General features: G+C 35.4%; 3 protein-coding genes across 3 annotated transcripts; 2 read left to right on the top strand and 1 right to left on the bottom strand.

Moving 5' to 3' along the window:
• Positions 1-453: 453 nt before the first annotated feature.
• LOC146887097 (uncharacterized) lies at positions 454-885 on the bottom strand. Its single transcript, XM_085672021.1, has one exon. The coding sequence runs from the start codon at positions 883-885 to the stop codon at positions 454-456; it is 432 nt and encodes a 143-aa protein (XP_085528147.1).
• Positions 886-6441: 5556 nt separating this feature from the next.
• LOC114181295 (uncharacterized) lies at positions 6442-10775 on the top strand. Its single transcript, XM_028067714.2, has 4 exons — positions 6442-6698; positions 8250-8355; positions 10207-10355; positions 10448-10775. Exons 1-4 carry the CDS (start codon positions 6558-6560, stop codon positions 10541-10543), a joined length of 492 nt encoding a protein of 163 aa, XP_027923515.1. The 5' UTR covers positions 6442-6557; the 3' UTR covers positions 10544-10775.
• A 7058-nt stretch (positions 10776-17833) lies between these two features.
• LOC114181174 (FHA domain-containing protein PS1-like) lies at positions 17834-23056 on the top strand. The gene is made up of 6 exons (XM_028067535.2): positions 17834-18259; positions 18377-18600; positions 19644-21890; positions 21984-22119; positions 22222-22580; positions 22663-23056. The coding sequence occupies exons 1-6, from the start codon at positions 17980-17982 to the stop codon at positions 22885-22887; spliced, it is 3471 nt and encodes a 1156-aa protein (XP_027923336.1). The 5' UTR covers positions 17834-17979; the 3' UTR covers positions 22888-23056.
• Positions 23057-24091: the final 1035 nt, after the last annotated feature.

The following is a 24091-nucleotide window of genomic DNA, read 5'->3' as shown; positions in this document are numbered from 1 at the left end:
AAGAGCCCTCAGCGTACTGAGGTTTTTCCAAGTGCGTAGCGAGGTCGGACCAAATAAAGAGCCCTCAGCGTACTGAGGTTTTCCAAGCGCGTAGCGAGGTTGGACCGAATAAAGAGCCCTCAGCGTACTAAGGTTTTTCCAAGCGCGTAGCGAGGTCGGACCGAATAAAGAGCCCTCAGCGTACTGAGGCTTTTTCCAAGCGCGTAGCGAGGTCGGACCGAATAAAGAGCCCTCAGCGTACTGAGGCTTTTTCCAAGCACGTAGCGAGGTCGGACCGAGGATCTATACAGCACCATGACGTAAAAAACCCACCTCGTTAAAAAACCCTCCCCTGTTTATGGAAGGGAAAAAGAGTGTGGGACCCACCTCATAAAAAGAAGAGTGTGGGATTTTATTTATAGGAATGAATGTTTTGCAAAGAACAAGAAAGTAATAATGTATACAAAGAAATATTTAACTAAAATAGAACCGTAAATTGGCTGCGTTCCAAGTCCTGGGAATTGTTGTCCCGTCCAGCGTCTCTAGTTTATACGCTCCACCCAAAAGAACTTTCTGTACGCGGAATGGTCCAACCCATTTGGGTGATAGCTTATCCTCTAGTTCGGCTGCGTGGGCCTTTCTAAGCACCAAGTCGTTTTCTTTGAAATCGTGAGGTCTTACTTTGGTCTGATATCGTCGTTCCACTCTTCTTCTGGTAGCTTCACTAGTGATCCGAGCTAATTCACGAACCTCTTCCAAGACTTCGAGATTTCCGCGAATGCTCTGGTGATCGACCTCTGGGGAAACCCTCTCCCTTGTCGAATTCCCGAACTCTGTGGGAAGGAGAGCATCAGTTCCATATACTAAATTAAAAGGGGTTTCATGCGTTGTCGTCTGGGGAGTCATGTGGTATGCCCATAAAATTTGAGGTATTTCTTCTAGTCAGGAGGTTCTTGCCGAGCTTATTCTTCATTTGAGCGCTTTTAAAATAACTTTATTGGCCGCTTCAGCTTGACCATTTGTCTGGGGATGCTCTACGGATGAGAATCTTTGCTTGATCCCTACTTCGTTGCACAGTTTTCTAACTTGTGAGCTCGTGAATTGAGTTCTGTTATCTGATATAAGGTGATGAGGTCTGCCGAATCGACATATTATGTTTTTTCAGATAAATTTTGCGATTTTTGAGGCCGAGATAGAGGCAACTGGTTCTGCTTCGATCCATTTCGTCATATACTCAATAGCAACCACTAAAAATTTCATCTGCCAAGCCGCTAGCGGGAATGGACCCAATATATCGATACCCCATGTGTGGAAAGGCCACGGAGCATTGATGGAATGTAAGAACTCGGGCGGAGCATGATGTAGGTCAGAGTGCCTTTGACATTGGTCACACTTTTGCACATACTCTACGCAATCCTTCTTCATTGTGGGCCAAAAATAACCTACTCGGAGTGTACGTAACATGAGGGCTCGTCCACCAATGTGACTTCCGCATATTCCCTCATGAAGTTCGACCAGAATCCTCTTGGCTTCTTTCTCGTTTACACAAGTTAAAATGTGTCGGGAAAACCCGAGTCGGAAAAGATGACCATCTAACAGAGTGTATCTAGAAGAACTCCTTTTTACACGATGAGCTTTTGTTGCGTCTGAAGGTAATACTCCATCGGCGAGGTAGGTTTTGATGGGAGTCATCCAAGTTTCTGAGCGGTTATTTCCCTGAGAAGTCATGATTACGACGTTGTCTGCACGATTTATGCGCGGGGTACTTAGCGTTTCCCGAATAACTGATTTCTGTTGCTCTGGTTTGGTGCAGCTGGCTAGTTTAGATAGAAGATCTGCTCGGTTATTGTCTTCTCGAGGAACATGTATTAATTCAAAGGTGGTAAAGGCTGTAGCCAAAGATTTTACATATTCTAGATACCGTGCTAACTGGGGATCCCGAGTTGCGAAATCACCGTTGACTTGTCCAGTCACTAGTAAGGAATCGCTCCAAGCAATGAGATGAGAAATTCCCATTTCCTTGGCTAACAACATTCCTGCGGCTAGAGCCTCATATTCTGCTTGATTATTGCTGGTTTTAAAAGAGAATTTCAGGGATTGTTCCACCAGAACTCCTCCAGGTCCTTCTAGGACTACTCCTGCTCCACTTCCTCGTTGATTAGAAGAACCATCTACTGATAAGAGCCATTTTGTGGCTACCATGTCCTTCTTGTTGGCGTCGCAGCCATCGTTACTAATCGAAGGCAGAGTCTGTTCTGCTAAGAAATCTGCCAACACCTGTGCCTTAATGGGCCCTCTCGGTTCGTACGTGATGTCATACTCTCCAAGTTCCAAAGCCCATTTTACCAAACGACCTGTCATATCAAACTTTTTGAGGACCTGCTTGATAGGAAGGTCAGTTTTCAGTATCACCTGAAAACGTTGGAAATAAGGTCGGAGTTTTCATGCAGTGATTACGATTGACAAAGCTGTTTTCTCCAAGGTCGGATATCTCTTCTCCGCAACCCGTAGTAATCGGCTGACGAAGTATATGGGCCGTTGCGCGCCCTCTTTTTCCTGTACCAGGACCGAGTTGATCGCATGCTCGGTTACGGTTATGTACATTTGTAACAGAATTCCAACCTCGGGCCGACTGAGTACTAGAGGACGACTTAGATATTCCTTCAGTTCTGTGAAGGCCTGTTCACAATCAGGTGTCCACTGGAACTTATTATTCTTTTGTAAACATTGGAAGTAGGGATGTCCCCTGTCACCACCTTTCGCTAAAAATCGTGCCAGTGCTACCATTCTTCCTGTTAACTGTTGCACCTCACGTATACAGCTCGGGCTTTTCATGTTGATGATCGTCGTGCATTTATTAGGATTAGCCTCTATTCCCCTTTCGGTTAACATAAAACCTAGGAATTTGCCGGCTTTGACACCAAAAACGCATTTTTCCGGGTTTAAGCGTAATTGGTATTTGTTGATAGTATCAAATAACTCTTGGAGATCGTCTGCGTGACTGCTTTCGCTGACCGAGGTGACCACCATGTCATCTATGTAAGCTTCTACGTTGCGCTCGAGCATAGGTTGTAGAATTATGTCCATCATCCCCTGATATGTTGCGCCCGCATTTTTGAGTCCAAAAGGCATGACCCGATAACAAAAGTTTGCCTTAACTCCCATGAAAGCCGTTTTATCCTCATCCTCCGAGTGCATTCAGATTTGGTTGTATCCAGAGTATGCATCCATGAAGCTTAACAATCCACAACCTGACACTCTATCCACCAAAGAGTCTATGTTGGGTAGCGGGTAGGAGTCTTTAGGGCATGCAGCGTTCAAATCCGTGAAATCGACACACATTCGCCATTTTCCATTAGCCTTTTTCACCATTACTATGTTGACCAACCATTCGGGATACTGGATCTCCTTGATGTGTCCAGCCTTTTGTAATTTCAAAATCTCCTCCGCGGCGGCCTCCGCCTTTTCTTTGTTTAGCCTTCTCCGTCTTTGTATTTTTGCCTTACTTTTGGGATTTACATTTAAACGATGACAAATGATATCTGGGCTGATTCCTGGCATGTCTCTGGCGGTCCAGGCGAACGACACAAGGTTGGATCGTAAAACCCGACAGAGATCGGCCTCTATTTTCGGATCCATGCCCGAGCCAATTTTCACCTTCCTTCCTGAAGAAATTTCGATCTCCTTTAAGTCTCCAACAGGCTTTGGACCACGACGTTCGTCTGCCGACCTCGGGTCTAACTCATCTTGCTTGGTTTCGTCATTGACGGGAGCTGCCTATGCCAAAGTGTAAGTCCTTCGGGTACGTAAACTATTTTCGTAACACTTGCGGGCGACTTCCTGGTCAACCTTCATGGTGACAATTTTTCCTTCTGTTGGAAATTTCATTTTCATATGACTAGTGGAGACGACTGCCCCCAATTTGTTTAGGGACGACCTTCCTAGCAATAGGTTATAGGAAGAGGGTGCATTTACTACCAGGTACCGAATCACGATGGTCTTTGTTGCCTGCTCGTCTGAAAAGGTCGTCCTTAAATCTACATGGCCACGGACTTCAACTTGTTCCCCCGAGAAACCCACTAGGACCCCATCGAAAGGTTGTAGCTGATCGCGAGGTACTTGTAGACCTACAAACGCGTCCCAGAACATCACATCTGCTGAACTTCCTTGATCGATGAGAACTCGATGGACATTTCGCCCCATCATGACGACCGATAAAACTACCGGGTCATCTTCATAGGGATAGACGTCCCTCATGTCTTCCCATGTGAAAGTGAGAGTCGGTACCGAGCCTGGTGTTTCTATAGTGGTTGTCGTCATGACACTTCGGGCATATCGTTTTCTCGATGACTTGGTCGATCCGCCACCTGCGAAACCCCCTGCTATAGTATTGAAATCTCCAAGGATCGGTATTTCGTGTGATTCTCCCGTCTGCTTTTGATGTTGCGGTCGCTCAATCTCAGTTCGTGGATTTTCTGAGCTTACGTACCTTTGGATCATCCCTCTGCGCGCAAGACTAGCTAACTGTCCTGTTAGAGGATAACATCCTTTGGTATCGTGGCCATGAGTTTTGTGGAATTCACACCAAGCAAATGTATCCTTTCCTAGCAATCTTTCAGTTTCTAAAGGGAATCGTAGATATCGTGCAACTTCATCGTCTTTGATTATCTGAATTTTAGGTTTAATTAGGGTCGGACAGAGTGGTTTGATCAACTTCCTCTGAGGTGGTCTCTGGGTGGAGTAAGGGGCAAATTTGTGATTAGTCCTCTTATGGGGTGAAAAAGCCTCCATTACCTGCTGCCTGGTATCCCTATTCTTATAGTCCGGGTTAGGGCGTTTTTCATCCGCTCTTTTCCGTTGCATGGCTTCCTCTGTTTCGATATGAACTGCGGCTCGGCTTCTCACCTCGGCTAATGACATGGCCGGTAGTCTGATTAAGGACTCACTGAAAGGGTTCGCTCTTAATCCTTTGACAAAGGCTCCTACCAGCATCTCCTCACTAGGATTAATGAGTCCCATACTTATGTCGCAGAAACGATTCAGGAATTGCTTTAGTGATTCCTCTGGATGTTGTTTTATGTCGAACATATCGGCGATCTGTAATTGCTTAGGTCGGTTGACAGCAAACCGCTCCATAAACACTTAGGAGAATGCGGCGAACGATGCTATGGAAGCTGCGGGGAGCTTACTGAACCACTTGAGAGCAGTTCCGGTGAGTGTTCCCACGAACATTTTGCAACGAATAGCGTCGCTTCCTCCGGAGATCAACATTTGAGCTCGGAAGGCCTTCAGATGGGCTTCGGGATCGCCTTCGCCGAAAAACGGTGGAATTTTCGGGATGATGAAATGCGGAGGAATCAGCTCGTCCATGATTCCTCGTATAAAAGGATGTCCCTCCTCCTGGATCGCGCTTCTATTTGTAAGACCACGGTCATGAAAATGACCACGATCCCTCATCCATGTCCTCAGCTCCTCATTGCTCCGACGCAACTGTTCTTGTTGTCGTAACGATTCTTCCAAGCGTTGACGAGATTCTGATGCCTCTTTTCGCAAACGCTCGCTTTCTACTTCTACTTCCGCCCGTCGTGTTGTTTCGCGCTCTTGCCATCGTGTTTGCTCGTCGTTCGCTTGCTTCCGCATTACTTCATTCTCTCGACGTAGGTTTTCTATATGTTGCATTATTTGTTCCATCGTAGGAGGGTCATCTCCTCCGTTGTTTCCTGTTGATGACGTGATCGCCATCTCGGTTTTTAGTGGACAGGGATACTAGTTTTACCTGCCCCACAGTGGGCACCAATGTTTCAGTCTAGGAGTGCAGCCCAAACCAAAACAGTGATTTTCTACCGTCGAACGTTATCTCTCTCAATTTCTGCCTTAATCCTGCACCCTCACTCTCTTTTTTCGTCCCCTTCAATGGTACTGGAATCCACCTTTTAAGCATTCTCGCTAGCCATGTTTCCCTTAATTCGTTCCTGAAAATCAGTCCACGTCTTTCCTAAAATCTAGGAATCCAGTACTCGATTTTTACGCATCAGTTTCTTTTATCTTTTATGGGCCTATGGGTCGTATCGTTAATTTGGGCCTGTATGGATCGCATATGCTGAAAATGTTGTGGTTTCATCCGAGGGTCCGACTTGATCCGATCGTTCCGAGCTATTCCGATCTGGCACCTCGGTCCCGGTACAGAAATATATTTAAAATTTTTAAAAAATTACCGTGATGCAGAACAAATTTTAGCCCTAATAAGTTGAATGAAAACTAATGATTCAAAAAAAAATTTAGGGTTGAGAGATGTTTGAGCAATAATTTTTTTCTTAACAAGGTTATTTTAGTCATTTAACAAATATTGAAGGTGCGGGAAAAGGTACGAAGCAGAAGCCACTATTTTGCTGGGCATGACAAGGGCCCGATCCAATAAAAGGCCCAAAAAGAATTGTTCGAGAAAGAAAAAAGCAACAACATTTCAGTTTTGACGAAGGGAAAGTTCCCGCATAAGAAAATCTCTTGCAGTGTATAAACAGAAGTTGAATCTGTGTACTGCGTTGTTTTTTGAGACAAAAATTTAAAGTGTTAGAAGAATGGAGGAACTAAAATCTGCTCTGGACGAACACATTGTGCTTATGACAGATCTTTTTCAGAAATTCTCCACCGATATTCGTGCTGGCTTTATCCCCGCTTATGATAACTTCATGGGTTTCTTCCATGCCATTGACTGGAAGGTAGCTTTCCAATTTTGGTTTTTCTAAACTTCGTTTGTTCTTTTTTGATTTTCTAGTTTAGTGTTTGTTCTTTCTTTATTTATGGATCTGTGGGTTTTAAATTTAAGCTCCGTGTTCTTTTGTTATTGGGACTCACCGTTTGTTGTATATTGATTTTGGATTTGCGGGTTTTCAGTTTAAGCTCATGTTCTTTGTTCTTGAGCTGTGAATTGTGGATTTGTGTTTTCAATTTGATTGTCAACGTGATTATCATAATGCGTTACTTCCTACAATTTAAGAGGCGATAAGGACTTTCTGGTGTTTGTTACTTGAATGACAGCTGCAGTGTTGAAGTCTGAACTTCTCTTATGACTTGGAGGGAAATTTTAGTCCTATTTTATTAGATGGTTTATTTCGTCAAGTATCCAACCACATCTTATCAGCACCTTTCATCAACCTTTTGTGTTAGATTTGTTATTCATAGTTACTCTTGCACATTATATTTTTGTGTTAGAGTGGAATATGAGATTGAATCAAGCCAATTCCTATCTTTTCTTATTGAAATCCAAATTAAAAGAAAAATTTACTGGATTGATGGGAGGCCTTCTAATAATTTTTCTGATGAGAATGTATTTCAAATCAGAAAGTGAAAATGTTCTCTTGTGGTCTCTATCCTGATGTCATCGTCTAATTCTCTAACTTTACATGATGGTGGTTGTTGAATAAATTCAATAATCTTGTTCTCATTATTTTAGTCCATTAAAAGTATGACTTATATATGTTTTTATTGTAAGTGATCCTCAATTTCGATGTTTGAATCAGACAGAATAACATGATCTTAATGTTTATAAAAGTTTGTTGACGGGTGTTTGGTTGTATTTTGTTTTAGTTTTTGGGTTCCAGATATCATTTTATTTTAATTTGGGTATGTGAGAATTCTATCCTTGAACTTGAAGTACAAAATATGGTGTAAGTTTTCAAGGTTTAGGTTTTTTTCCTCCTCGTGAAATTTGTGTTTGGTAGATGTTTAGTGCTTGTTTGTGCTGTGAGTGGCATGATTTTGTTCTTGGATCTCATTTTGTGCTATTATATTTTTTGGTGATATAATCTTATGAATTTTTTTAGATTTTGTGTTTGGTAATATTTGATTACTGGAATAGGTATAAGTTGGATAGAAATTTTCAAATTCAAATTTGATGAAGAGGGGATGATTATAAGAAACTATTACTTCATTTGCAATTTGGTGTAGTCAGTGACCCTTTCTTTATTGTGATCTTTTAATGTTGCATATCAAAGGATATAAACAAAATGATGGTATTTGGCTTGACAGCTTAATAGAAAAGAAACAATGGAAGAGAATTCATGTTGGTTCTTGGCAGGAGTATCTTGAGATTTCATATCTATATACTGCTGTCTTAGTGTACAATGCTTATAACATTTACATATGTACTTTGGTTTTCGGATCATGACTTTCTGTGTTTTCTGTTCTCAGATTGTTAAATCTCTATCATTTTTCTTTTTCTGAATTCTCCTTTTGGGTTTACTAATTTTTCTGTTTACCCTTTGTTTCAGGAACCATGGCTAATGGGATTAGTAGGATTCCATGTTGTGTTGCTGCTTGTAGTTATCATCTCTAGAAAGAAGACGAACTTTCAAATGTTTTTATTCCTTTTGACATGTATGTTTCATTCCTTACTTATTTTAGGCTGAATTAAAACTGATTTATTTATTTTGAGGCAGCTAGCCTCATTCTTGTTTCATTTTGTTGATTTCCTTGAATCCTTCCTAATAGTTAAGTGAGTGCCTTGCCTTTGCTTGATGACGTTGGCTGAAATAAAATACCTCACACAAATTGTCTGAAAATGAGAGGAATGCTGTCCAATATTATGTTTGGCTTTGCGCTTCATGCAAGCATTTTGCTTGTTAATGTTTCTTGCATTGCAAATATACCTACTATTGTCAAATTAGTGGGACAAAATCCAGCCATTTTAGCATCTTGAAACAATATATTCTTTTGCATTGTGAAGAGCTCAAATTGTTGTAAATTTCTCCATATCATTTATGTAAAGATTTCTTTTAAAATGAGAAATTTGATGATGGATTATCGTTTATGTCAAGTACCCATTTAGTCCAATTGAATATTCAAGCTCATTCATAATCAATGTGCTGGAAAGTTAGTAGCATTCTTTTAGGACACTTTGTCCTAACAGGGCTTGCTTTAGATAATGGGTCGAGTGGCACAACTTTTGGAATCTATTCAAAGAGGAAGGTTATAGGGGGATGTGGATGAGCTGACTAGGCAGATTGTTAGTATGTATTGTATATAGGGGAGAAACATTAGTCTGATAAAGGGGAGTGCATTAGGACCTTAAGAAATGTTGATGTAATTTCACTGGACTGATACAGTATTAACAAGTTTCTTGATTTATCTAGTTTAACAGTAGCAAATATGTACATAACGGATTCTCTGCATTAGTCTTAGATGTGCTGAACTCGTCTTTCATAAAGCACAAAAGTTGAATCATACTTAAAGTTCAGTAGTAGAGTCTAGAAAATTTTATTCTACTTTGATGTTTGCTATCTTTCTGCAAAAAATTGTTGCTTTGTGCCTATAAAAAGAAATCAAGTTATAAAGATGGTAGGGTAACAATTGTACCATACGTTTTGTGTGAGGCTGAAATTTTCCGAGACACAATTTTCTTTTTGGGGAAAATTAAGTTAAATTCTTAATAGGCAGGATTTGCATAGAATCATTATAAATTTAAATCCTGAAAAGAGGATGATGATGCAAACAAAGGCTGATTAATAAAGAAATATTGGGTTTTATTTAGGATATCGTAGATTTACTGATGTTTAGGATATTATTGTGAAACTGGCTCGATATTAGTCATCTACAATGGCCTAAGGTATGATATATCATTTCATTATGTATCATGATTAACCATCTATGTTCTGAACTCAACTATTCCTTGATAAATAGACTGTAAAGAAATTGTCCAAGACTAACTACCCTGGAAGGTTAAGTTGTTTGCTATGCCTAGGAATAGTTTTACACCCAACATGTCTCTTATGCAAGAGCTCTTTGGTTATGAAGAGCAAGTGGTGCACATGCACCATACCATCTTAAAGGCTATCTGTTAAAATTTTAAAATGTTTGTGGTAGTTATTGACCCAATGACGGCTATATTTATCTATTACTAGCATCATTAAACTTTGTGGATAACTAGTGCTGTTTTTCTGTGACTAGTTGTTGATCATTTTAACACTATCAATCTCCCACTTTTATATCAACATTATGTGACTTCTACCTTTTTTGTATTGATTGGACCGTTTATAATCCCTACCACGTATGTGGTCTAACTGTGATTAATTTTTTCCATCCCCTTGTATGCTTGCAATCTTGCAGATATTTCTGAAGTTCTAGTCTCTATTAACTTTCCTCTTTGTTCCCACAATAGAACATTATGACGTTGTGGGAAAAGACTTGGTTGTTCTTGAAGCTTGTCTTAGTACAAATTGTTTGATGCAGTGGTTGGTGTATATCTTGCTGAGCGTCTGAACAGAATTATGGGTAAAAACTGGAAAAGCTTCTCTGGTCAGAACTACTTTGATCCCAGTGGGCTATTTATGTCAGTTCTTTGGTCTGGACCTCTTCTTATCATTTCTATGATAATCTTGGTTAGTATTTTTCATCACACAACCATTTCAGTGCTGCTGTTTTTTCCTTTTCACATTTAACATTGACTTGCAAAATCTTTCTCTATGTGCAGATCAATACACTCTTCTCCTTATGCTACTTGATTGTTAGGTGGAAAAGAGCTGAACTCAGACATCGTGCTAGGGCTGCTCGTAACAAACAAGAGTAGTTCATGCTATTGGCAATGTAATAATAAGGTTTTACACAACAATTTTCTTTTTCTTTATTTAGTATTTTTATTATTTCTAATTTTTTGTGTACACTATTTACGGGATTTTTTTTAGCCTTTTAGCTCCTTTCGTTAAAGGGGCTGAGAATTAAATGAAGTGCTGATGTGACTATATTAACGAGATTGTATGGATGATGATCACTGACAAAATGTGTCTGTATTTTGGGACTAAGAGTTTCAGATTTTATTTACAGCGAATAGATAGTAATTTAAACCGATTTAAAGTAAAACCTGATATCAAATAGACTGGATTTTTTTTTAATTGTTTGAATTTATTTTAAGCGAAAGCTCTCATCTCTAAGCAATAAAAGAAACTTGGTAATATAGTATAAATTAATATTTAATTGAAAATATAACTGATATATGCATAAGAAAATTTGTTATAATTTGAATTAAAATATCATTTTCATATTTAAAATGTTTTTCTTCTTATGAACTTTAATTATATAAAATAAATATATATCATGTAAATTTGACATACTAACATACTAGTAAGATTAAATTAGACATGTTCGAGGACAAGCTGGTTGAATTTAGCTGGGTGAATTGAATCAAGATTTTAAAAAGAAAGTTATTTTGTTAAAAGTTGCAATTTTTAAAATTTCAATCTAATTAAAAAAAAATAGCATACTATTTATAAAAGTTAATTCAATGCTTCAAGTAAATCAGAGTCAAATTATTACAAGTTTGTCTAAATTAATTCATACATAAGAAAAACATAACAATTTATCCATAACACGAAATATAATTTACAGTTTAAAAAGTCACAATATTTTGATACACGAAGTCTTCCCCATAAAGAGTAGTCTTAAATTTTAATGTTTTCAATCCCATAAAGAATAGACCAAAAAGAAATAGTATTTAATGTCAAAGCAATTTTTACATTTAGAAAAAAAAATTATTTCTGTAATTCTGATTGATTATTACCTCTGAGTCAACTTTGTACTACAAATCAAAGCTTTCAACTATTATTGGGATTCAAAAAACCATGAAAGGGAACAAGTACATGTCCTCTCGTATGAAAGAACATAATATTTGGTCAGCATCTTCACCATGCCAAAAGGTCAAATCCAGTGTTATTATCTTCAGCATCATCGCCCAAATATCTATTCAACTCATTCCTTTGTTCATCTCTTTATTTATTTTTTCTTTATTTTCATTATAAATTAACTGTCTGAATTCTCATCATCATTACCATTGTTCTCAATATTTGTTAGATTAGAGACACTGTCTTAAGTCACAGTACTACTTTCAATAGAAATAGGATGTTTCATTGTATATTCAATAAACATTTTCCCCATCTGATCATCCAATTTTTTCACCGTCTATTTATCGTTTATTAGCACCATACATTTTCTTTAAGAAAAAAAAAATGAATATACTCAAATTTAAACATGTCAAGAAATTGAAGCCACAAACAAAAGATAATTAATCTTATGACTTTCCCAATATTTATTAAACGTCAATCGCATATTCATTGTCTTATTATATATATATATATATATATATATATATATATATATATATATATATATATATATATATATATATATATATATATATAATAGCATAGTTTATTAAGCCTTCTTATTATTTCACAAATATTTTAGAAGTTATGAAACAAAGTTCATTATTACATAATTTAGGATGTTGAGTTTGAAAACAATGTAAATTGACAATAATATAGTAAATTATTTTATACGTTGGATTTCGTCAGACACGAACTTTGGTTGGACTTAACAGATAAAAGCGTATATGTTATGACTTTATTTAACTGATCGGACGCAAGAGTATAACTTAAACACTTTGTCTAATAATATACATCATATTTGCGTGGTTATAATAGTAATGTGCGAGTCTCCATGTTAGAAAAATTCTATCCACAAATTTACAACAAAATTCTTAATTACATACGTCATAAAATAAACTAAGTTGTATCATTAAGTTCTTAGGGCAAAAATTCTAATTCATACAAACAAATTAAGTGAATTAATATCATGGTTACAATTTGTGTCATCGTTCTCTTTCTTTGAAAAATAGAAAAGTAAGGTTAAATCTTTCTCTTATCTCTAAAAGTTTACCATAACAGAAAAGTAAAGTTAAATCTTTCACTTATCTATAAAATTTTACCTTACCTTAAGGTAAGTGTGGAACATAATTATTCAAATAAATTGACAATGGAATGAAACAACTTCTCAAAATGTTAACAAACTAATTAGTATAAAAATATAGTTTACATCCTTCTTTTCCCTTAATTCTTTAAATTATATATTATTTAATTGTGATTAATATTATAAGGAGAGGTTTGCAAATTGAGAAATAACTTTATTAACAATTCATAATAATCCAATTTCAATTAATAAGAAACATTCAATGGACTCATGTTTTCAGAAAGACTCATTTTAAATACACTATAAGCAAATCCACACATTATTAAATCAGGATAAGTTCATCACACTGTGTGAGGACTCTCCTTCTGCTTCTCCTTCTCACTACCTGATTCTCTATATGACTTAGATCATCAATGAAGCAAAGAATATTTATTATAACATATGTATCAACACTTAATGGACAATTCAAACAATGGTCATGATCCCATAAGAAAGACCTCAAATTCATGCTACATCAATCGGTCTCAATAATTGTCTCCATAATCAATTTAGTTTATCTTTGCAAGAAATATATCATCAATCATATATGCATCATTTCAATTTAAATGGTAATAAATCAAAATAAGACTTCCATTACATTAATATAATATCCAAATTCAATATATATCAAGTTAACATAAAAGTTAAAGATAAACATATCTTAGCATTTAAAATATTTAAAAACTCATTTTTTTAGAGTTCATGAAATTCTCTCTCTTTCTCACTCAACATTTGGCCGGCTTAGCGAATTAAACACATTAAAATTCGCCCAGCCTAGAATTTTGCTCACACAACAAAAGTTTTCTGCACAATAAGTGAATTTTAGCTTGTCCAATTAAAACTCAGCCACTAAGCAAATGACCACTTGGAGCTTTTATAAATAATAATAAAAAAAGCTTCATTGAGCAAGAATTTGACTTGCTAAGTGACTTACTCATCCCAAACTATGGATTTTTCATAAAACACTTTCGCTCTACAAGGGTCTTACTCGCCTAGTGACCCAAATCCTTGGGAACTTTTTTCACAAGGCTCGCTCAGGTAGCATCAACTCGTCCAATGAGTAGAATGACCTATGTCTATGGGTTTTAAATTTTCCACTTCGCCTAGCATTTAGAGCTCGTCCAACGAGTCTGCATAATTCAATAAATCTGATGGATATATCATATTGGTCTTCACTCCAACTAGTATTTTTAAGGTTTAATTACTAGGACGGTACCCACTTTGGTAGAGGTGTGTCAATCTGGTATCCATTTATAAAAAAATGTCAATTACATCCCAACTTTTGAGAAAATGCTTCAATTAGGTTCCTTTCAAATGGAGATGACTAATGCCGTTAACAGTATGCCACGTGTCAGTTTGTGGTTCTTTTATTTTTATTTTTTAATTTTCTAAAATTTTTAATTTTTTTTTTGCAAAAAAAAATGTCACGTGACAGGTCCCTAGTGTGACACGTGGCATTCTCAGTGTCATGTGGCAATGCAATGTCACATGTTAGTGTCACTATCAAATGTCATTGTCTTGATTTCAATTTAGTCATCATATATGTCTCAATGATTCAATTTAGTCCCTACTTATGTGTCTCTGATTCAATTTTGACCAAATTTTTTTTAATTATTAAAATCCATTTTTTATAAGATTAAAACTAATTAAATATAAATATTTTTACAAAAATTAAGTATTGATATTTATATTAAAATTTAGTGGTAAAAATCATTTTATTAAGTCATTTTTAATAAAAAAATATTAGTATAACATTGATACAAATAAAAATTTTGGTTTAAAATTAGTGAGGGTCAACATTGTTCTATGTTGAAAAAAAAATAATTAACAAAACATGAGTACTTAAAAAAAGTAATTAATAAAGTAATATATTAAAAAGTCGTTTTAATAAAAAATATTAGTATAACATTTATATAAATAATAAATTTGGTCTGAAATTGGAGAGATATAAATGTCAGTAATTAGTTTTGTAAAAATATTTATACTTAATTATTTTTAATCTTATAAAAAAAGGATTACAAAAATATTTTAATTATTAAAAAAAATTAGGACAAAATTAAATCAGATACACGTAGATAGAGACTAAATTGAATCAAGACATATATGGGGACTAAATTGAAATCAACACAATGATATTTAATAGTGACACTGACACGTGACATTGTATTGCCACGTGGTACTGACAATGTCATGTGTCACACAAGAGAACTGACACGTGCCATTATTTTTTTTTGCAAAAAAAAAATTAAAAATTAAAAAATATTAAAAAAAATTGTAGACTAACACGTGGCACGCCGTTAACGGCGTTAATAATTTTTTTCCGAGAGGAACCTAATTGAAACACTTATTCAAAAGTTTGGATGCAATTGACACTTTTTTAAAAGCGGATATCAGATTGACACACCTCTACCAAAATAGGTTTCATCCGAGTAATTAAACCTATTTTTAATCTCTTTTATCAATCATGATAGGTCCAATTCAATTCTAAAATATAGCATAATAGCCGATTTAACCAATATAATATTTTTATACTTAAACTTTTTTTAATCACATAAAGTATTTCAAACCAATATATCATAGTAATATTGAACACAAATCAATCATTATTATTATACTCATATCATCATAGATTTCATCCACACCATAGTATGATAAGATACACGAATCAATAACAAAATAACTAACTCCCCTTCCATGCAATAACTATTCTTAAAGTAAAATTTTAAAGTCGAAGTGGTAAGGTTATTCAAAACTTATGATCTTGTTAAAAGTTTTGATTGAATAGAAATGGTTCTTAGTTCCTCAACTATGACCAGATGCGACCAGATGCGACCGGATCTTGAGATAGATGGGAATGGAAATGAAACTTTAGAGAAGAAAGAAAAATAAATAAATAAATGAAAGGAAAGAAGAGGATATGTAGGAAATTAAAGGGGAAGGGGTCTTATACAGAGTAAATCCATGGATTTGCAATTATTATTATTTTTTTCAAAAAAAAATCACGTATTTACTTTGCTTTAAGAAAATTCAAAACTTGTATTTAGTCCTTTTAAAAAAAAATTAAAATTTTTACATATTAATTAAGAATCTTTTAGTTTATTAGACCAAAACAGTCTCATCATTAGAGATTTATCTAAAAGTTTCTATCTCAATAGTATATTACCAAAATATTCAGACAACATATGATTTTAATCGAAAATGCATTCCTTCTTTTTCATTGTATTTGCACAAACTCTCATTGCCATTTCCTATTATATGCCAAAATCGTTTTAAAAAACTTTTCCATGTTGTTAAATAATTATCCTTATACTATCTTTTAAGTTCTATATAACCTTTTAGCGAACATTTTTCTTTTTCATTACCAATATATTTTTAGTTAAAAATGCCTTTGCCTTTTATCATGAATAAGTTTATGGTTTAATAAATTCAAATATTTTTAAGTAAGTATATAATAAGAACATTTCATACAAGTTTCAATTCTCTTACCAAACCTGATTTTTGTACAATAAAATAGGTAAAATATTTGTACAATAAAGTAAGTATAGATTTCGAATAAAGTAAGATTTTATTAAAGTGACGAAAACGAAATTGTAAATCCAAATGATTTCCATTTAAAATAATTAATAAACTGACTTAAAAATTATTATGTTAAAATAAAATATAAAAGTGTTGTTTTATTTTATAATTATGATAAAATTTAAATATGATTTATGAAAATTTATAAGCTTTACATTTAGTCGCTAATGAAATTTATTTGACTTTACATTCAAATATTTACGTATTATATATTTAATTTTAATTTTTTATTATAATAATTTATACCTTTTTCATCACAGAAGTACCATGTTATTACAGTTAACAGAATGACCAAGACCAAATATAAGACAAAAAATAATATTAAAAACCAAACGGAAAATTAAAATTCTCTTACAAATAAAAATATGTTTAAGCTTGTATATAACTATTATTAGAAAAAATTAGTTCAAAAATAACAATTACATGCATTCAAGAATCCTAATCGACAGAATAAAATCATAAATTTAAATTATAAAAAATATCGCATTTAAAAAAAAGGTTAAAATACTTCGATGGTCCTCGTTTTGGTTCAGAAATCTCAAATTGGTCCTCGAATTTTAATTGATCTCAATTTCGTCCTCATTTTTGTAAATGTGTTTTAAATCAACTCTTTCCGTTATCAGTTGACAAACGACGTTTATTCCTGATGATGTGGCTGTTTTATGTATTCTGACGTGTCATTCAATTGTTTTGGAACATGTGTTCTTGGTTTCTCTTTTAAAAAGTTCATAACTTTTGAAGCTTAGGGTTTGAAAAGGGTGAGGTGAAGTTGTCTCCTGCGTTCTGATTTGGTAAGATTGGTAATGTCTCTCTTTCATTCTTGCTCGTCCTGCACTTGCAATGGTTGGGAGATGAAAGATTCCAACGTTTCTTCTCATGGAGGTGCGGTGAGGAGGTTCGATTTAACACCTGTTTGCTATTGCGGTGAAAAGGCAATCACGAGAACTGCTAGAACTCCTAAGAACATGGGGAGAAATTTTTGGGGTTGCCGAAAGTTCAAGTTATGAAATTTGTTGTTTTGGTGGACGTTTTTTTTCGTATTTTGATTTTGGAAAACCTAATTTTGTAATTGGTATGTAATTGGTGGTGTTGATTTTTTGTTGGACAGGGTGGAAGTGAAGAAGTTGTTGGCTGCAATTTTTTTGCATGGTGTAGTGAAAATCGCATTCACTACCTTCACCACCCAATTCCAATCCCTAATTCAGTAATTTAGGGTTTCAAGGATGGTGCTTATTTTAATTATCAGGGTCGACACACCCATTTTTCAGTCCTCAAAATAATGCATAAAGCCATGTCAGAAAATTAAAATGAAGTTAACGTTAATAATTTTAACACTGTTAACGATTGGGTTGATTTAAAACACATTTACAAAAATGAAGACGAAATTGAGATCAATTAAAATTCGAGGACCAATTTGAGATTTCTGAACCAAAACGAGGACTATCGGAGTATTTTAACCTAAAAGAAAATTAAAACCCAGGTAGAAATAGCCGTTGCACCTCGTCAAACAAACGGTCACCATTCTCTAATAATTCAATTCAAAACCCTTTCCTTCTCTTTCATTGGTTAAACCTCACTCAGTACTTGCTCACTCCTTCAAACCCAAATTCTGCAACAATCATCGAAAAACCAGAGAAAGAAACACAGAGAATGGATTCTGAGAAGCGAGCGAAAGGCGAGGAAGATGAAGGTGAAATCCCAGTGCTGACTGTGCTCAAGAACAACACAATCCTCAAGAACATCTTCATCGTCAACAAGCCGCCGGAGGAGCCAGATAAGGCGTCACGAGGAGAGCACGTGGATGTTCTCCTCGTGGGACGCCACCCCGACTGCGACCTCATGCTCACGCACCCCAGCATCAGCCGCTTCCACCTTCAGATCCGCTCCAAGCCATCCTCACGCGCCTTCTCCGTTGTCGATTTGTCTTCCGGTAACCTATCCCTCTCTTCTTTCCTTTCTTTTTTCTTGTTTTCATTGATTGGTTTGGTGTTGAATGAATGAAATGAATGAACAAAACGAACGATGGTGGTTGGTGATGACGTTGCAGTGCACGGGACGTGGGTGTCGGGAAAGAGGATCGAGCCGATGGTGAGTGTGGAGATGTGGGAGGGGGACGTGCTCAGGATTGGGGTTTCCAGTAGGGTTTACCGTCTGCATTGGATTCCGATTAGTCGAGCCTATGATTTGGAAAACCCGTTTGTTGCGCAATTGGATGTGGTTGCCGAAGAAGAAGAAGATGAGGAGGAGGAGGAGGATGAAGAGAAAATGCAGGTATGATACAATTGAATGTTTCACACGAGGTGTTTGTGATATCTTCTTTTACTTTCTTTTCTTTTCTTTTGAATTGTATGTTTAATGACTTTTGCATTTTGGCCTTTAAACGAATCAAAAATTGGGTTTGATATGACTTTTAAGCTGTTGATTGTAAAAAATAACAAACTTACTCTGTACAGTGTGATTGTGATGATTGAATGGCGGTATAACTATTTTCTGTTGAGTTGCATGAGAAAAGCTTGAGGTTCATGTAAGTACAATTATTATAAGCGTCGAATTGAATAGTGCTCGATGTACCAAGAAGCTTGACATAATTGGTAGATAATTCATTACCAGGTCATTTACATGAAAAAGATCTCGTTATGATATGTAAATTCTACTTGGTTGATATTTATGTCTTGAAGAGATATACCAATGGGACTTTGTCAGTGGTCACGTGCATGAAAAAGGCTTTTTTATGTTAGGTAAATTTCATTTTGTTCGCGTTTATGTCTTGAAGACATATTATAAGTGACCAGAGTCTTTATTGTTGTTATGAAAGGTAAATCACCTTTTGCTGATCTTTATGTCTTCACATTTCTGTTTTGGCTAGACATTAGTGTCCCCTGTTTGCTAAGGAATACTTTTAGTACACAAACAAAAAATACCACACTTAGGTTACCATGCATTAATGTCTAGATGCATTTTGTATTATTTTGAATATTTATTTTTTTTAAATATTATTCACTTTTATATAAGAGAAAAGTTATAACACTGCAGTAAGATCCAAAGACGTAATATTACAATATGTTTATGTTTCGATTCAAAGACTTGTGCTTTTATTTATGAATTTTTTGTGTGTTTTAATATTAGTCGAGTCATGTGTTTCAATTTTTAAAAATTTTCGTGTCCCTTTGTCTGTGTTGTATTGTATATTCAACTGTTTTTTGTAAGTTATGTTTGAACAGGGTACTGATTGTGAACTATGTACCAGGCTTACTTTGCTGTTTTGTTTAAGTATTATAACATGATCTCTACGTTTCTGCTTTCGCAACCTGCAGAAGTTGAATGGCTGTTCTGCTGAAATGGAAGTGGATTCAATTGTTGAGGATATAAGTTCTTTATTCCTTGATGAGAATGTAAAACTAACTGTGGAAGAGGAGATTCACTTGGCACCTTGGATTCTGGAAGAAGAGAAGAGCCCATCGCAAGAGGAAGCAATTGGAATCCAAATATCTGATGGTGAAAAAAGTTTGGGTGACTCTGTAAGTCAGGTTCTATCACCACCTTATGTGGGATCACTTGTCCGAGGTCATGACATACTGACAGAAAATTTGTCTGAGACTTTATGTTTGCCACCTCTGGAAGCTTTTTTGGAGACCAAAATGTTGCATTTCCATACTCCACTTGATACACTTTCCTCCCCATTACCACCTGGTCATGAAAATTCGTTTGAAAAGCTTCATTTCAACTTGCCTAAAGAAGCTGAATGTGAATATGAATGTACAGACAGAGATGATGAACGTGTTGTAGATGCCTTTACAGTTCCTGCGCCTCTTGATGAGGAAAGTTTAGCCGAAGATGTAATACTGCCTATGGAATCTGAATCCGAATGTGCCCTCAAAGATGATGGAAGCACGTCAGATGATTTTACTGCTGGAGTTGGAAATATGGATTCTGTGGATATGTTGCTTCCAGTCAAGGAAGCTGTGCTAGGAACCCTCGTTGAGCAGATTAAAATTGTTGACATAGTTGCTATTGATTCCTCATCTGACGTAGAAAAGCAAGACATGTATAGATCACAGTCACAGCTGCGGAAGGATAAATTTTGTCATGACAGTGGGCACTTACTCAATGAAATAACTCAAGACGTTAGAAACAAGTGCACAGATAGCATCTCCCTCATATCAGGTCAGATAGAGTCAGTCAATTTATCAATGACACAAGAATTAGTTTTCAATATTATGAATAAGGATCAGACCCTGCAGTCTGATATGGAAATCCTTGAAAGCTGTGTAAAAGCAGAGGAGAAAACTTCAGCAAATCATAATATTTGGTCAAGAAGAGGTAGATCTAATAGAGCTCCTCAGGTTCGAACTAGCAAGAGCACAGTTAAGAATGCAGCCAACGTTGACGCTGAAGTTGCAATGAGCAAGGAGAAGGATATCAGAAAGAGAACAATCACAAAGAATCTTTTCTCTGTACAGGATGGGGAGGTAGAGGAAGAAGAAATCTTCACTCCAGATAAAGAAAATTTTAGTCCAAATACCCTCCAGAAACGATTATTGAAAAAGGATAAAGTAGAAGAAATTAAACATTCAAGGTCACAAAGGTCACGACCCTTTTCAAAGCATCGAAGTGAAAGCACCGCTTTAAGCAAAATGAACCAGAAGGATATCATAAACAAAACAATTTCAAAGGATCTTTTCTCTGTTTCGGATGGGGAGAAAGAGGAAGAATTCTTCGCTCCAGATAAGGAAAACATAAGTCCAAATACCCTTCAATTGAAGCTTCTGAAAAATAAGGGTAAGGTAGAAGAAATTAAACGTTCCAAGTCAAAAATGTCACCTCTTTCAAAGGGTATATTTAATCCTGACATATATCCAAATGAAAGCACAGGCCCCACTTTATGCAAAACGAACCAGACAGATGTAAAAAATAGTACAATGTCAGACGATTTCATCTCTGACTTTGACGGGGAAGAAGAGGAAGAAGAAATCTTCACCCCTAATAAGGAAAACTTCAGTCCAAATACCCTTCAGTTGAGGCTCCTGAAAAATAAGGGTAAGGTAGAAGAAATTGAATGTTTCAAGCCTCAAAAGTCACCCCTTTCAAAGGGTACGTTTAATCTTGACGTTTATCCAAATGAAATCATAGGTTCCGCTTGTGGTAAACTGAAACAGATTGATACAATAAATAGCTCAATCTCAAAGGGTCATTTCTCTGATTTGGCATGGGAAGAAGAGGACGAAGAAATCTTCACTCCAGATAAGGAAAACTTCAGTCCAAATGCCTATCAATTGCGGCTTCTGACAAAGAAGGGTAAGGTGGCAGAAATTAAACATTCCAAGTCTCCGTGGAAAGACAATCAAAAGTTGCAAAGAAATCCTTTTTGCAGCCAAATCAACTTGGCACAGGAGCAACATCTTGTGACATCAGAGGACAGAGTGGAAAGGGTACCTTTCCAATCACTAAATAGCTCAGCAGACAAGGGAAAATCAAACACTTTTTACCCTGTTTCTGCAGCCAAAAGCTTTCATTTCAGTAATTGTGGACAAATTTTAGACCAGCACATTAACCACCCTTCTGTAAGTTTCCACAGGAAATATCATGCATTCATGTTTACTTAGAATGATTCAATAAACTGGGTAGAGTATGTTTATATCTATTTTAATTTGCAGGATATTAGTGGGGTGCCAAAGAAGACTAGCTGGGACATGATTGTGGATACCAGTTGTCTTGTGAACAAGGAATCAAGGAAAGCTCTGCAGCTTTTACAAGGTCTCAAGGGGACTAGGTTAATCATTCCAAGATTGGGTAATGTGTCTTAAACTGTCATTTCCTTATCTTTTACTGTTTTAAATAAATGAAGCAGTGTTGTTTCTCACAAGTATAGCTATCATCACTCTTCAATGTCAGTGATAAGGGAACTGGACCGTATGATGCGACAGTTCAAAATCTTCAGAAGAACTTCAGAGGCTTCCTTGGCATTGGAATGGATTGAAGAATGTATAGTGAAGACAAACTGGTGGATTAAAATCCAGAGCTCAGCAGATGAAGGAAGGTTAATAGCTCCAACCCCACCTGCTTCTCCCCAGTCTCAGTTTAGTGAAGACAGTGGAACTTCTCTTTCATACCAGAAATGCATGGAAATTGTTTCACCAACTGTAGAAGACCACATCCTTGACTTTGCTCTTCTATATAGAAGAAACCAAAATGATGGACAACTTGTCCTACTCAGTGAGGATAGCCCTTTGAAAATCAAATGCATGGCAGAGGTATCAAAAGTTATTATCCCCATTTTACTTCACTCTCTTGTATTCAAAACTTTTAACACCACTCTTTCTGTGACTGTTTCAGGGTTTGCTTTGTGAGCCAGTGCAGGAGTTTCGTGAGAGTCTAGTGAATCCATTCTCTGAGAGGTTCTTGTGGACCAATAGCTCTCCTCGAGGACAGACTTGGTCTTGCAAGGACGACGTGGTTTTAAGAGAGAAATACTGTCGTGTTCCTTTCTGCAAATCATTAAAGACAACTGCAAGCGGTTTAAAGCTCATTCTGCTTCACAATTCCAAGTATGGGCTCTGAGCCACTGACAACAGTTCAGTTGATCCTGCTGAACGAAGAGTCTTGGAATTTTTTTCTTCTTATTCAGCTTGGTAGAAAGCAATGACTTGGTATCACTTTCATATAAACTGATGTAAAATGGGTATATCAAATAAGATTTCATAAATATACGTAGTATAATATTGTTCAATTTTCCTCTTTAAATCTTTGTAGTATAATCTAGAAACGAACTACATTTTTTTCCATAGAATGTAGTAAATGCAAGAGGACCCAATTCCCGTTCCAGATACAGAAAATTCCCCATTCAGGTTTATTACACATATAAATAATAATTCTTAGGTTTAAACCTTAGGAACGTTTTTTGTTCTAATATCTCAATTTCGACTTGAAATTTGAAGTCATTCCAATTGGATCCTCATCTTTTAAAATGTGTTCTAATTTGGTCTCTTTTGCTAGTGTATCACCAACCTTAAAATTCAGTTCTTAATGTTTTTAATTATTTATTTATTTTTAATTTAAAAAAATATAATTGCCACATGTTAAATTAGGGGTTCTGTCATGTGTTAGCTCGTGATTTTTTAAATATTTAATTTTTTAAAAAAATTTGTCATGTGTCAACTTAGAGTTCTGCCATGTATTATTATTTATGTGAAAAATCTCAATAATTTGGTTTTGTATTTGTTATTTTGTCTCAATTTAGTTTCAAATTCTTTTTAAATTAGAGCAATTTCATCCCTTCCCAATTGAGACCAAATTTAACTTTTATATAAATATTACAATGATATTTTTAACCAAATTAAATTTATTTAAATTTATATTTGCATTGAACTTTATTTACAATTTGTTTTAAATATTTATATATCAATCATTTTTAGACAAATATGTTAGAGTTGATGTAAAAATAACAACTTTATAAATTCAAATGTAAAATTTTAAAATAGTTTTATAACAATTACAAAATTCAAATGTTTATGTAGAAATTTATAAAGTTGTCTAAAAATTATTAAAATATATTTTAAATAAAGTACAATACAAAATATAAATTTAAATAAATTAATTTGGTTAAAAAATGATAGGGGATGAAAAACAATTTGGTATTTCGAGGTACTACCCTCTAGATAAGATAATGTAGAGTGAATATGAAATTTTCCTTTTTCCTTCTTTTAAAATGTTTCTTACAATAGTATATATAAGCAAATCTACCCTATAATAGAATTTCACCAAA

This window comes from Vigna unguiculata, chromosome 4 (genome assembly GCF_037176805.1).
Source record: "Vigna unguiculata cultivar grain cowpea cultivar isolate G323 ecotype 2 chromosome 4, ASM3717680v1, whole genome shotgun sequence".
NCBI lineage: Eukaryota > Viridiplantae > Streptophyta > Magnoliopsida > Fabales > Fabaceae > Vigna > Vigna unguiculata.
This window is presented reverse-complemented; position numbering and strand designations above follow the sequence as displayed.